Source organism: Salvelinus fontinalis, chromosome 25, assembly GCF_029448725.1.
Source record: "Salvelinus fontinalis isolate EN_2023a chromosome 25, ASM2944872v1, whole genome shotgun sequence".
NCBI classification, from domain to species: Eukaryota; Metazoa; Chordata; class Actinopteri; order Salmoniformes; family Salmonidae; genus Salvelinus; species Salvelinus fontinalis.
The window spans coordinates 1372608-1386527 of NC_074689.1; the positions used below are offsets into that span (position 1 = coordinate 1372608).

The 13920-nt window shown below is 44.3% G+C and overlaps 1 protein-coding gene across 5 annotated transcripts in view; it reads right to left on the reverse strand.

The window, feature by feature from the left end:
• The window catches only part of LOC129822730 (protein scribble homolog), a 127221-nt gene that overhangs the window by 42473 nt on the left and 70828 nt on the right, over positions 1-13920 (reverse strand). For all 5 annotated transcript variants that reach the window (XM_055881073.1, XM_055881072.1, XM_055881074.1 and 2 more), the window contains exons 16-20: positions 11285-11347; positions 4918-5007; positions 4645-4722; positions 4172-4492; positions 1090-1170 (exon numbers count right to left, since the gene is read on the reverse strand). In XM_055881073.1, coding sequence (XP_055737048.1) covers positions 1090-1170; positions 4172-4492; positions 4645-4722; positions 4918-5007; positions 11285-11347 — 633 coding nt within the window. The remainder of the gene's footprint in view (positions 1-1089; positions 1171-4171; positions 4493-4644; positions 4723-4917; positions 5008-11284; positions 11348-13920) is intronic.

Below are 13920 nucleotides of genomic sequence, written 5' to 3' on the forward strand. Positions count from 1 at the left end.
TCAGAGGAAACACTGTTCACCTGACGACCGAGGTCAGCCTGCAGGCGCCCGGCCCGCCACAAAGAGTCGCTAGAGCACAATGAGCCAAGTAACTAAAACAATCATTTGAAACCTTGCTTATATTTGTATGCAAACTCTCTCTAATGCTTGGGAATACTTGAGAACAGATTTCCAAAATAAAAAAATTGCTCAGAAAACGTAGCCAAATCAAACCACCCGCGGGCCAAATTCGGCAGTTGGGAAACCCTGGTCTAGGGTTTACTGAGAATGGTGTGACAAACAAAAAACGTACAGTCAGCAACAGTCCTGTGGGTGGAAACGGCTCGTTGGTGAGACGAAGGATAATGGCAAGAATTGTGCAAACTAACAGGCGGGCTGAGAACAGGACGGCATCTCGGAATGCACAACCCGTCGATCCGTAGTCATGGATGGGCTATTGCACCAGACGACAACACTCGGTTCCACTCCTATCAGCTAAAAACAAGAAGAAGCGGCTCCAGCGGGCACGCCATCGCCAACACTTGACAAATGAGGAGTGGAAAAACACTCCCTGGAACATGACAGCGAGTTCAGTTCACTTGAGTGGCCTGGTCAGTCCCCACACCTCAACCCAGTAGAACATCTTTGGGATGTGATGGAACAGGCTGTTAGCAGCTTCAATGTACCGCCGCACAACCTGCAGAAACTACGTGATGGCATTGCGTCAGCATGGACCAACATCCCTGTGGAATGTTTCCGGCACTTTGTAGAATGCCCCGAATAATTCCGGCTGTTCTGGAGGCAAAGGGGTTCCGACCCGGTACTAGATGGGTGTAGTTGCGTTTGATTTGGGAGTAGTCAACGGGTGGCAACCATATTTTGAGTCTGATGAGATCACTCACCACGTTATCTAACGTGTGTGTGCTTGGTTGGTGTGATTGGCATGAAGTTCACACAGACCGAGCTCTGGTCCAGAGAGCAAGAGAAAAACATGGGTGGTGTCTCAATTAGCACCCTATTCCCTATTTATAGTGCACTGGTCAAAAAGGGATAGGGTGCCATTTGGGATGCCTCCATGGGGCTTAAACAGAGGAGTGGAGGGGTACTCACGGTGATGACCCTGTCCCCTACTCGGAGTGTGCAGTCTCTGTGTGCTGCCCCTCCCTCTGCGATCCGCGAGATGTAGATCCCCTGCAGAGACGGACACGTGGCACAAGAGTCAGTTCATAATGTCATCCTGTCTGTGTCCTAAATGACAGCCTATTCCCTAATAGTACACTATACGGCTCTGGTAAAAAGTAGTGCAATATGTAGGGAATAGGGTGGCATTTGGGATGCAAGCCCTTGTCTGTGCACATCATCTTGGTTCTAATGAATGTCTAATATAAGTGCATGAAATTGAGATTTAAGTCTTCAGAAATGATTCACACCCCATTACTTTTTCACATTTTGTGGTGTTATAGCTTGAATTTAAAATAAATTAAATTGAGATTTTTTTGTCACTGGCATAACACCATACACAATAATGTCAAAGTGGAATTATGTATTTTGGAAATTTTACAAAATTAATAAAAAATGAAAAGCTGAAATGTCTTGAGTCAAGAAGTAAAGCCACAGTGCTTCTACACCTGCATTGCTTGCCGTTTGGGGTTTTAGGCTGGGTTTCTGTACAGCACTTTGTGATATCAGCTGATGTAAGAAGGGCTTTATAAATACATTTGATTTGATATTTAACCCCTTTGTTATGGCAAGCCTAAATAAGTTCAGGAGTAAAAATGTGCTTGTCACATAATACGTTGCATGATTTTTGAAATGACTACATCATCTCTGTACCCAACACATACAATGATCTGTAATGTCCCTCAGTCGAGCAGTACATTTCAAACACAAATTCAACCCCAATAACAGGGAGGTTTTCCAATGCCTCGCAAAGAAGGGCACCTATTGGTAGATGGCAAAAAAACTTTTTTTCAAAAGCAGACATTAAATATCCCTTTGAGCATAGTGAAGTTTTTAACTACACTTTGGATGGTGTATCAATACACCCAGTCACTACAAAGATAGATGCGTCCTTCCTAACAGTTGTTGGAGAGGAAGGAAACCGCTCAGGGATTTCACCATGAGGCAAATAGTGACTTTAAAACTGTTACGGAGTTTGATGGCTGTCATAGGCGAAAACTGAGGATGGATCAACAATGTAGTTACTCCACAATAATAACCTAATTGACAGTGTGAGAAGGAACACAAATACTCCAAAACATGCATCCTGTTTGCAACAAGGCACTAAAGTAATACTGCTAAAAATGTGTCAAAGCAATTCACTTTTGTCCTGAATAAGAAGTGTTATGTTTAGGACAAATCCAATGCAACATATTAGTGAGTACCACTCTCCATATTTTCAAGCATGGTGGTGGCTGCATTATGTTATGGGTATACTTGTAATCGTTAAGGACTGGGGAGTTTTTCAGGATAAAAAAGAAACGGAATGGTGCTAAACACAGGGGAAATCCTAGAGGAAAACCTGGCTTTACAACAGACTCTGGGAGACAAATTCACACTTCAGCAGGACAATAACCTAAAACACAAGGCCAAATCTACATTGGAGTTGCTTACCAAGAAGACAGTGACTGTTCCGAGTTACAGTTTTGACTTAAATCTACTGGAAAATATATGGCAAGACCTGAAAATGATTGTCTAGCAATGATCAACAACCATTTTGACTGATGTTGAAGAATTTTGAAAAGAATAATGGCCAAATATTGTACAATCCAGGTGTGGAAAGATCTTGGAGACTTACCCATAAAGACTGACAGCTGTAATTCCTTCCCGGCGCACCAGGAGAGCTGTGGCTAAACCAAATGTGCCTACTGCGCTGGCCAATCGGATAGCTCAAATCACTGTGCCTACAGCTTAATACTACATGAGATTTCATACATTTTAAAACCATGAGCAGACAGAGACTTTCTCAACAAAACAAATATGCATGAAAACGAATCGTCTCTCGTTGAATGACTTCAAAGACTTTATTGAATAATCCCAACTGTTGACCAGACAAAGAGGTTGTAGACTTTAGCTATTGACTTAGTCTGGTGCAACAGGTCTGCAATGCCCCCTGCTAGTTAAATCAGTCAGTGTACTCTGGGAGAGAACTTACCAGGGGATGTCCAATAATGATGACCTCACCCAGCCAGGGCTTAATATATAGTCTAGCGGTCTTATTCACAGTCACTAGTCTACCGCTACCCTCAATTGTTTGTTTGGGCTCATTAAGAAGTATTTATGTGGCAGGATCTCAGCACAAGAATAACTTAACCGCATCGACTTCACAGGAGGTTGGTGACACCTTAATTGAGGAGGACGGGCTTGTGGTAATGGCTGGGGTGGAATGGTACGAAATACATCAAACACATGGTTTCCATGTGTTTGATGCCATTCCATTTACTTTGTTCCAGACATTATTATGAGCCGCCCTCCCCTCAGCAGCCTCCACTGTTGTACTTATGGTTCAGCTCCTAAATTCCGAACTATCATGCACAGGGGCAGACAAAGTGCAGGCCTACTCCTAGCCCATCTCAACAGAGATGCCATCCATTCTAGAAAAAGGCAGACTTACAGACTCTAGCGATAAGTGTGCATCTCGGTTTCTCTCCACGGGCTCCCCGAGCTGTGTGTGTGTGTTTGAGAGCGGTGTTTGCACAGGACATGTAGGCATGAATGTAGCCAATGCAGTGGCCCAAAAATACCCCCTGGCCCCTCCCGTCCCAGTTACACAGGACCTATCAGGTGTCAAGGCTCGCTATTCATATCTCCGTCTCCTTGGTGATGGCTGTAAACGCTGGAACCGGAAAAGGGGTTGTCAGAATGAGGAAACCTTAGAGGGGTTGGGGGAGACTATTACGCGACATAATACAGAAATACGTAGGAAATCCACGAATCCGGACTCTTAAACTCTCCCTCTAATGCTGTAGCTAGTGCAGTTAAGAGGTATCGTGTCGTTGACTTGAGAAGTGGGACAACCTGACACGACATACATACAAAAGGTGTTTCACTAAGACCAGGAGGATGAAATATTAATCAGGTCTGAACAACGCCCAATATTCCTACACCACTCTGTTGTACATTGAGGGATGTGTGTGTGAATCTCAGTGTCTACTGTACACACTAGGGATGTGTGTGTGTGTGTTCATCTCACCATGTCCCCTGTGCGGTAGGCTGTGGAGCCTTTGCCCCCAGCAATGCTGAAGCCCAGACCCTTGTCGTTGCGGGCCAGGCAGGTAGACAGCCTGTGTCGGAGGCCTGCGGGGGAGCCTGCCTCAATGCAGAAGGGAAGGCCACTGGCCCGTCTCTCCCGGGGGAAGTAGTCGTCCTCGGGCCTCAGCGGTGTGGTGGTGATGGCGTTCTCCGGCTCCACCATGTGCTCCCGGAGGACGCTCATGGAGACGGCGGAGCCCGAGCTGCGCAGGGCCTCTACCGCCGTGTGGTGCTCTGCCCCCTGGAGAACCACACCATTCACCTGAGAGAGAGAGGGAGGGAGCGGAGATCATGGTTCTCTCTACAGTTAAAAAGACTCTTTATGGACCTTGAACATGAATGCACCATGGCTGCAAACAGGCATAAGAATGGGCACCCATACGTTTATCAAGAACGCACATGCACACACTTTACCTCTAGGAGTTTGTCTCCCACTTTGACCCCAGCCTGCGCTGCAGGGCCCTCTTCAGACACCCTGGAGATGAAAATTCCCTGGAGGGACAGACAGACAGACTAGTACACAGTCACAAGTCTCAGTCAGTCCGCAGAATGTGAACGTGTCCAAAATAATACCCTGTTAACCTATGCAGTGCACTATTTTGACGAGGGCACTGGTTCCCTATAGGGAATTTGGGACACAATCCATCTGTGCATTTAGGAGTCTCCACAGCTGTCCTCAGCCCTCACCTCATCATCCCCCTTGTAGGGTGTGGATCCCTGTCCTCCGGCTATGCTGATGCCCAGGCCCCCAGTTTGCCGTAGAATGGTCAGGGTGTGCTGGAAATGGAGGAGAGGGGGTCAGGGCACTGAGCGGAGTCGCCCCATACAACAGCCCTATCCTCAGACAGGACAGGAAGGAGGAGGGCTCACCACACTCCACTTGACACAGTTGTTTTTAACAAGATGATACTTTTGGGTCAAATGTCAATTTGAAGGTTGCTGCATATTGTGATGAACAAACTGATAATGTGATTACGTGTAATGTTGATTGGAAAGTAAATGGATATAATTGACTATTTATTTAAATTAAAGTCATGTGGAGTGGGTGAACCCCCGCTCCACTCAAAATGTGGCGCCGATCTGGGGAGTGCGGCATGGATAGACTAGGGACAGACAGACGGGATGGACAGGGGCTACTCTGGTCTCCGGGCTAAACTCAACTCAAGTGTATGTCAAATGAGAAAAGGCATGAGTCTTGCCTTCTATCTCTCCGTACAGAGAGTAGCTACAGTAACTTATTAAAAAGGTGGCCATTTGAGTAGAAGCAGAACAAAAGCAGTTCCAAATATCACTAACAGTAGTGCTAAACAAATTACCCATCATATCACAAGGCATTGACATTAGCCCAAAGACACACAGTGAAACGACTCGACAAACACGTAATCCTTTTGACATAAAACGTGAAGGCTAGTTTCAGACACTGAGGTGAGTCACAACACCCTGTCATGGAACAGTCACATCAAGCGTGGTGCGTGGCTCTGAACTGGATGTGTGAATGCTGTCCGCGCAAGCCGTGCAGAGGGAGAGTAAGTGGGGGATGAGGGTGAAATATAAGTGGGAGAGAAAGAAGAGGAAAGAAATAGCGAAGTGAAAGAGTGCTGTGTTCTGGGGTAGGGGGTGAAGGGAGTGGAGGTGTGTCGTCGTCAAAAGGCTCCGTTCTCTCACAAACTTCGTTGTCACCGTTGCAGAACGCTCATGCAACCACGGGCAGCGCAGATGCACAATATGCACGTACCAACCATTCCATAGGCATCCTCACCAGAAATGCACAGGCTCAGTCACCAAGGCCAACTATCACTCCCCCATAGCCAAATCCACCACAAGAAAACAATCAGTATGTTGTATCTTATCTTATTAGTTAGGTATGTGCTACCACCCAATAACAATATCCTATCCTTTCAAAGTAAAACTTTTAAATAGTAGAAATGTACAGAAATATTGTACAAAATGGATTCAAATCCAGCCTCGTCATCTCCCATCTAGATTACTGCGATCCTGTTGGCTGAGCTCCCTGCTTGTGGCATCAAACCACTACAATTGATCCAGAACACCGCAGCCTTCCAAGTTCATCCATGTGACCCCGTCCCTCCACACAGTCCACTGGCTTCCAGTCGAAGCAAAGGGAACTGCCCCTCTCTATCTTCAGGCTCTATCTTCCTACACCCCAACCCGAGCAGTCCGTTCTGCCACATCTGGTCTCCTGGCCCTCCCACACCTACGTTGGGTCAGCTCCCACTCAACCCAGTCAAAGCTCGTCTCTGCCCTGGCAGACCAATTGTATAACCAGTTTCCCCGACGCTAGGACAGCAGAGTCCCTTGCCCATCTCCTGAAAACGTCTGAAACCCAACCCTCCATACAATATCCACCCTAAAAATAAATATTTATGTATACACACACTGAACAAAAATATAAACGCAACATGTAAAGTGTTGGTCCAATGTTTCATGAGCTGAAAAAAAAGACCCCAGAAATGTTCCATATGCACAAAAAAAGCTTATTTCTCTCAAATGTTGTGCAAACATTTGTTTGCATCCCTGATAGTGAGCATTTTATTTCATCCACCTGACAGGTGTGGCATATCAAGAAGCTGATTAAACAGCATGATCCGTACACAGGTGCACCTTGTGCTGGACACAATAAAAGGCCCCTCTAAAATGTCCAGTTTTGTCACACAACACAATGCCACAGATGTCTCAAGTTTTGAGGGAGCGTGCAATTGGCATGCTTACTGCAGGAATGTCCACCAGAGCTGTTGGCAGATAATTGAATGTTAATTTCTCTACCATAAGCCACCTCCAACGTCGTTTTAGAGAATTTGGCAATACGTCCAACCGAACTCACAACCGCAGACCACGTGTAACCACGCCAGCCCAGGACCTCCAGATCTGGCTTCTTCACCTGCGGGATCGTCTGAGACCAGCCACCTCGACAGCTGATGTATTTCTGTTTGTAATAAAGCCCTTTTGTGGGGAAAAAACAAATTCTGATTGGCTGGGCCTGGCTCCCCTACATCCATGCCCAGTCATGTGAAATCCATAGATTAGGGTCTAACGAATTTATTTAAATTTATTGATTTCCTTATATGAACTGTAACTCAGTAAAATCATTGAAATTGATGCATGTTGTGCTTATATTTTTGTTCAGTATACATTTTCCTACAAGCACTGACTTTGCTGATAACTATTTTATTGAGGGAAAATGTACTTGCTTCAACTGCAATCTTAAGATGAAGGCACTTATTCTAAGTCGCTCTAGATAACTGTAAATTAAAATGGACTGAAACGTAAATTAAATCCAACCCCAATTCGTTGAAGTGCTCCCCACAATAAATTACACAGTAGTGGCTGTGTCAGGCGTTCACATATCTTAGTGTGTCATCTTAAAGATGAATTTTAAAATGGGGGTCGCGTGAGAAAATGTGTGCTTGGTTCATAGGACCAGGGTTACGTCAGTAACCTCCAGTAGCCGCTAGATGCAGTTGTACTAAACAACGTGGTATACTTCCTACAAATGTGGCTTCATCTTTTGAATGCTTTTATATACAACATATTATGGCGCCATCACTGAAAGATAAGACATACTGTTTGCATCTACTATGCCCACAAGCCGTTAGAAAGTAGTGGACAAGACCAGGCACTAAATCAGACTGGTAGGGAAATAACGTCAATGATGTTCTTTCCTACACAGAATATTATACAACATCATTACCCGATGACCTTCTGAACTTCGCAATACCTTTCTGACGCATTTCAGTCACTTCAAACCATACTGTCTTCAGATTGAAATACTGTCAGAAATACTTTTGACTAATGTTCAAACTTAGACGTCAAACAGCATCAAGGTTCTGGTCTAATGCTTCTAAAAATGTTAGGCATAACCGTGTTCATGGAGCACTCAACTAGTCATACACCTCACAGATTATGGTGTATGTTCTGTTGGTGCAACGGTCATAGCCCACATTTACAAAGTAAACACTGACTGTTTATTTCAGAACTTTGTTTTACGTGGTAGGGTCGCGAAAAACATTTTGTTTTCAAAATGGGGATCGCTGGCCAAAAAAGTTTGGGAACCCCTGGTCTATTAACTAATTTACCACCTGGTGATGTCACCAGGCATGCCAAAAATTCTTCCCACAACAACAAAAAAGGTGACATTTCAGGTGGTCATTTTCAGCTCTTGATAAGTTGCTTTGTGGTTCTTGAGCTATTCAGCAGTGCAAACCGTTCAGCAAAGTGCTTACCCTCTGGACTAAAATGTCTGGAAAGAGCCAGCGTGTTCCTTTGTCATATCATGATAGATGTAGGGCGTGGTACCATGCTGTGAAAGAACAGCATTTTATTTTTTGATAATGCACATACATGTTCTCACAATGAAATCCTAAAACTAATTTCAGATGTCTTAGATATCTTCGACAAAATACATTCCTCCTGGTTAGAAGTTGCAATGTGTGGGCCAGATCCTGCTGGACACACCGGTTGAGTAAGTGTAAAACCTGAAAGACGGTGCTGAAAGAAGACGGACCTCCTCCATCACAGACAGCAGCACATTCACTCACTCCAGGGCCACACAGCCTGAACAGGATGATGAAGAACGGGAGGAGGACGAGCAACAGCGTGGTAGAACCTGAGAATGGGGTAGGACGTCATTGATGGGCAAACACTTGTTTACCACTTACATATAACTTCTTCATTACAATTGTATAACCATATTGTTTTATATTCGGAAAGTATTCAGACCCCTTGACTTTTTCCACATTTTGTTACGTTACAGCCTTATTCTAAAATTGATTAAAATTGTTTCCCCACCTCAATCTACACACAATACCCCATAATGACAAAGCAAAAACAGGTTTTTAGAAATTTTTGCAAATGTATTAAAAATATACTGAAATAACACATTTACTTAAGTATTCAGACCTTTTCCTCAGTACTTTGTTGAAGCATCTTTTACAGTGATTACAGTCCTATTGGTTATGACGCTACAAGCTTGGCACACCTGTATTTAGGGAGTTTCTCCCATTATTCTCTGCACTCAAGGACATTCAGAGACTTGTCCCAAATCCACTCCAGCATTGTCTTGGCTGTGTGCTTAGGGTCATTGTCCTGTTGGAAAGTGAACTTTCGCCCCAGTCAGATCCTGAGCAGGTTTTCATCAAGGATCTCTGTACTTTGCTTCGTTCATCTTTCCCTCGATCCTGACTAGTCTCCCAGTCCCTGTCGCTGAAAAACATTCCTACAGCATGATGCTGCCACCACCATGCTTCACCGTAGGGTTGGTGCCAGGTTTCCTCCAGACGTGATGCTTTCAGCAAAATCCAAGCGAGATGACATGTGCCTTTTACTGAGGAGGGGCTTCCGTCTGGCCACTACCATAAAGGCCTGATCGGGTCCTTGGTCACCTCCCTGACCAAAGCCCTTCTCCCCCGATTGGTGGTTCCAAACTTGTTCCATTTAAGAATGATGGAGGCCACTGTGTTCTTGGGGACCTTCATTGCTGCAGACAATTTTTTGGTACCCTTCCCCAGATCTGTGCCTTGACACAATCCTGTCTCTGAATTCTACGGACAATTCCTTCGACCTCATGGCTTGGTTTTTCATCTGACATGTACTGTCAACTGTGGGATCTTATACACTGCTCAAAAAAATAAAGGGAACACTTAAACAACACAATGTAACTCCAAGTCAATCACACTTCTGTGAAATCAAACTGTCCAATTAGGAAGCAACACTGATTGACAATAAATTTCACATGCCGTTGTGCAAATGGAATAGACAAAAGGTGGAAATTATAGGCAATTAGCAAGACACCCCCAATAAAGGAGTGATTCTGCAGGTGGTGACCACAGACCACTTCTCAGTTCCTATGCTTCCTGGCTGATGTTTTGATCACTTTTGAATGCTGGCGGTGCTCTCACGCTAGTGGTAGCATGAAACGGGGTCTACAACCCACACAAGTGGCTCAGGTAGTGCAGCTCATCCAGGATGGCACATCAATGCGAGCTGTGGCAAGAAGGTTTGCTGTGTCTGTCAGCGTAGTGTCCAGAGAATGGAGGCGCTACCAGGAGACAGGCCAGTACATCAGGAGATGTGGAGGAGGCCGTAGGAGGGCAACAACCCAGCAGCAGGACCGCTACCTCCGCCTTTGTGCAAGGAGGAGCAGGCGGAGCACTGCCAGAGCCCTGCAAAATGACCTCCAGCAGGCCACAAATGTGCATGTGTCTGCTCAAACGGTCAGAAACAGACTCCATGAGGGTGGTATGAGGGCCCGACGTCCACAGGTGGGGGTTGTGCTTACAGCCCAGCACCGTGCAGGACGTTTGGCATTTGCCAGAGAACACCAAGATTGGCAAATTCGCCACTGGCGCCCTGTGCTCTTCACAGATGAAAGCAGGTTCACACTGAGCACATGAGCACATGTGACAGACGTGACAGAGTCTGGAGACGCCGTGGAGAACGTTCTGCTGCCTGCAACATCCTCCAGCATGACCGGTTTGGCGGTGGGTCAGTCATGGTGTGTGGTGGCATTTCTTTGTGGGGCCGCACAGCCCTCCATGTGCTCGCCAGAAGTAGCCTGACTGCCATTAGGTACTGAGATGAGATCCTCAGACCCCTTGTGAGACCATATACTGGTATACTTTATCATTTATAAAAACATGTTTTCACTTTGTCATGATGAGGTAGTGTGTAGATTGATGTTTTTTTTTTGTTAAATATATTTTAGAATAAGGCTGTAACGCACCAAAATATGAAAAAAGTGAATAGGTCTGAAAACTTTCCCAATGCACTGGATATTACTTAAATCCTATAACCCTTTGGCCATATAAAGTGTTACTCCTGCATCCTCCCCTTCAAGTTCTACTACGCTGGCGGTCCGATGGTTTTGTGGTGGGCATTTCTCTGGGCGATTGGCTTGGATTAATCATTGATTTATGTGGGTTATTATTAATTTTTTTTCCCAACTGAGAGCCAGCGGGTGGGTGAATGGGTGAGTGGGAGAAAGAGAGAGAACGAGTGAGAGCGGGAGTGGATGGAGTGAAAGAGTATAGGTACAGACCTCTTCCTCCTCAATTCGAGCAGGCTCAATCAGGAGATTATTGACTTGATCAAATGACACCCCCTGTTAGGACAGGAACCAGCGAGAGGCATGCGGATTAGTGAGGCCAAAGTAACTAATATGCACACAAGCATACTCTAACCAAATCCATTCAAAAACAGAAGACAAAATGCACACACTTCAAAACAACACACAGTCATTCAGCCACTGGGATAAACCCCAAAAGATCATATCCACTAGAGGTCGACCGATTAATCAGAATGGCCGATGTACCATAAACATCAATGCCTTTCTTTAAAATCAATACACAAGTATATATTTTTTAAACCTGCATATTTATTTAATATTGCCTGCTAACATGAATTTCTTATAACTAGGGAAATTGTCACTTCTCTTGCGTTCCGTGCAAACAGTCAGGGTATATGCAGCAGTTTGGGCTGCCTGACTCGTTGCGAACTGTGTGAAGTCCATTTATTCCTAACAAAGGCCGTAATTAATTTGCCAGAATTGTACATAATTATGACATAACATTGAAGGTTGTACAATGTAACAGCAATATTTAGACTTAGGGATGCCATCCGTTCGATAAAATACAGAACGGTTCCGTATTTCACTGAAAGAATAAATGTTTTATTTTCGAAATGATACTTTCCGGATTTTATCATATTAACCTAAGGCTCGTATTTCTGTGTGTTATGTTATAATTCTATTTGATATTTGATAGAGCAGTCTGACTGAGCAGCAGCAGGCTCGTAAGCATTCATTCAAACAGCACTTTGGGGGTTTGCCAGCAGCTCTTCGCAATGCTTCAAGCATTGCTCTGTTTATGACTTCAAGCCTATCAACTCCCGAGATTAGGCTGGTGTAACCGATGTGAAATGGCTAGCTAGTTAGCGGGGTGCACGCTAATAGCATTTCAAACGTCACTCGCTCTGAGACTTGGAGTAGTTGTTCCCCTTGCTCCGCAAGGGCCGCGGCTTTTGTGGAGCGGTGGGTAACGATGCTTCGAGGGAGGCTGTTGTCGATGTGTTCCTGGTTCGAGCCCAGTTAGGGGCGAGGAGAGGGACGGAAGCTATATTGTTACACTGGCAATACTAAAGTGCCTATAAGAACATCCAATAGTCAAAGGTATATGAAATACAAATGGTATAGAGAGAAATAGTCCTATAATTCCTTTAATAACCTCAACCTTAAACGTCTTACCTGGGAATATTGAAGACTTATGTTAAAAGGAACCACCAGCTTTCATATGTTCTCATGTTCTGAGCAAGGAACTTAAACATTAGCTTTTTTACATGGCACATATTGCACTTTTACTTTCATCTCCAACACTTTGTTTTTGCATTATTTAAACCAAATTGAACATGTTTCATTATTTATTTGAGGCTAAATTGATTTGATTGATGTATTAAGTTAAAATAAAATTGTTCATTCAGTATTGTTGTAATTGTCATTATTATTATAAATAAATACATGCAAAGAAATATATATATAAAAAAAAATCGTCCGATTGATCGGTATAGGCTTTTTTTGGTCCTCCAATAATCGGTATCGGCGTTGAAAAATCCTAATCGGTCGACCTCTAATATCCACTATTGTATAGTGTGTGAAATAAGGACATTTATTATGGCCAATTTGATTTCCAGTGGAGGTCCTTTGAACAATGGCAACACCAGTCACACACATCACTCACTCCCCAGCCACCAGAGGCAGATGCAGGCAGGGGTGGAAACTCGAGACCCAGAATAAGGTGAGCTACAGGCCACACAGGGACGGCAGTTTGTGTGCAGAAAGAGAAATGGGGGAAAGAAAGCAGTGGCTCCCAAAGCAATGTTCCCTCCAGCCTATAAACAGACACCACAGTAAACCCTTTTACCTGTGCAATACATGTTCTAATATGCAGTAGTCTTGCTCAGATTTAGTTGTACTTGTCAATCATTCAACAAACCAAAAAAACCCAGATTATATTAAAATTCTAATCAGCCATTAAGCAATTACAAATAAATTCCAGATCTAGACAGCCTTATACAAATAGTAGCTAGATGTGTCAAATGCAAATCTAAATTGTTCTAAGCCATTGATGCATTGTTGTCTTTTAAAATTGAAATCTGCTGCAGAATTGTTAGAAAACAGGTTGTTATGTAGGTGCATACCACACTCCAACAATACTTCATAATCATAAATTAAATCAGTTTGTCTGGGTCTCAACATTTCCACCTCTGCCAAGACAAATTCCGGATGGTCTGCAGATCAACAGGCTTAGACACGCACATACACGTACACTATATCACACACACACACACACACACCCCGCACTCATTCTCTGCATATTAGGTAGCAGCTCTATTGGTGATTACGATTAATAATCAATTTGATTAAAATTGTCTTAGAATCATACATTTCAGGAGCCATGGTATACACTTTCACACAAATATAGGAAGGCAGGACAGGGAGAAGTCATTAACAATTTAAAAACAGAACAGGAAACAGCAAATTATATGGTGAGAAGCATAGTACTGAGGTGGGCAGACAGAGGCATGGTGCAGGGGACTTTATGGCAGGAGGCCAGCAGGAGGCCAGCAGGAGGCCAGCAGGAGGCCAGCAGGAGGCCAGCAGGAGGCCAGCAGGAGGCCAGC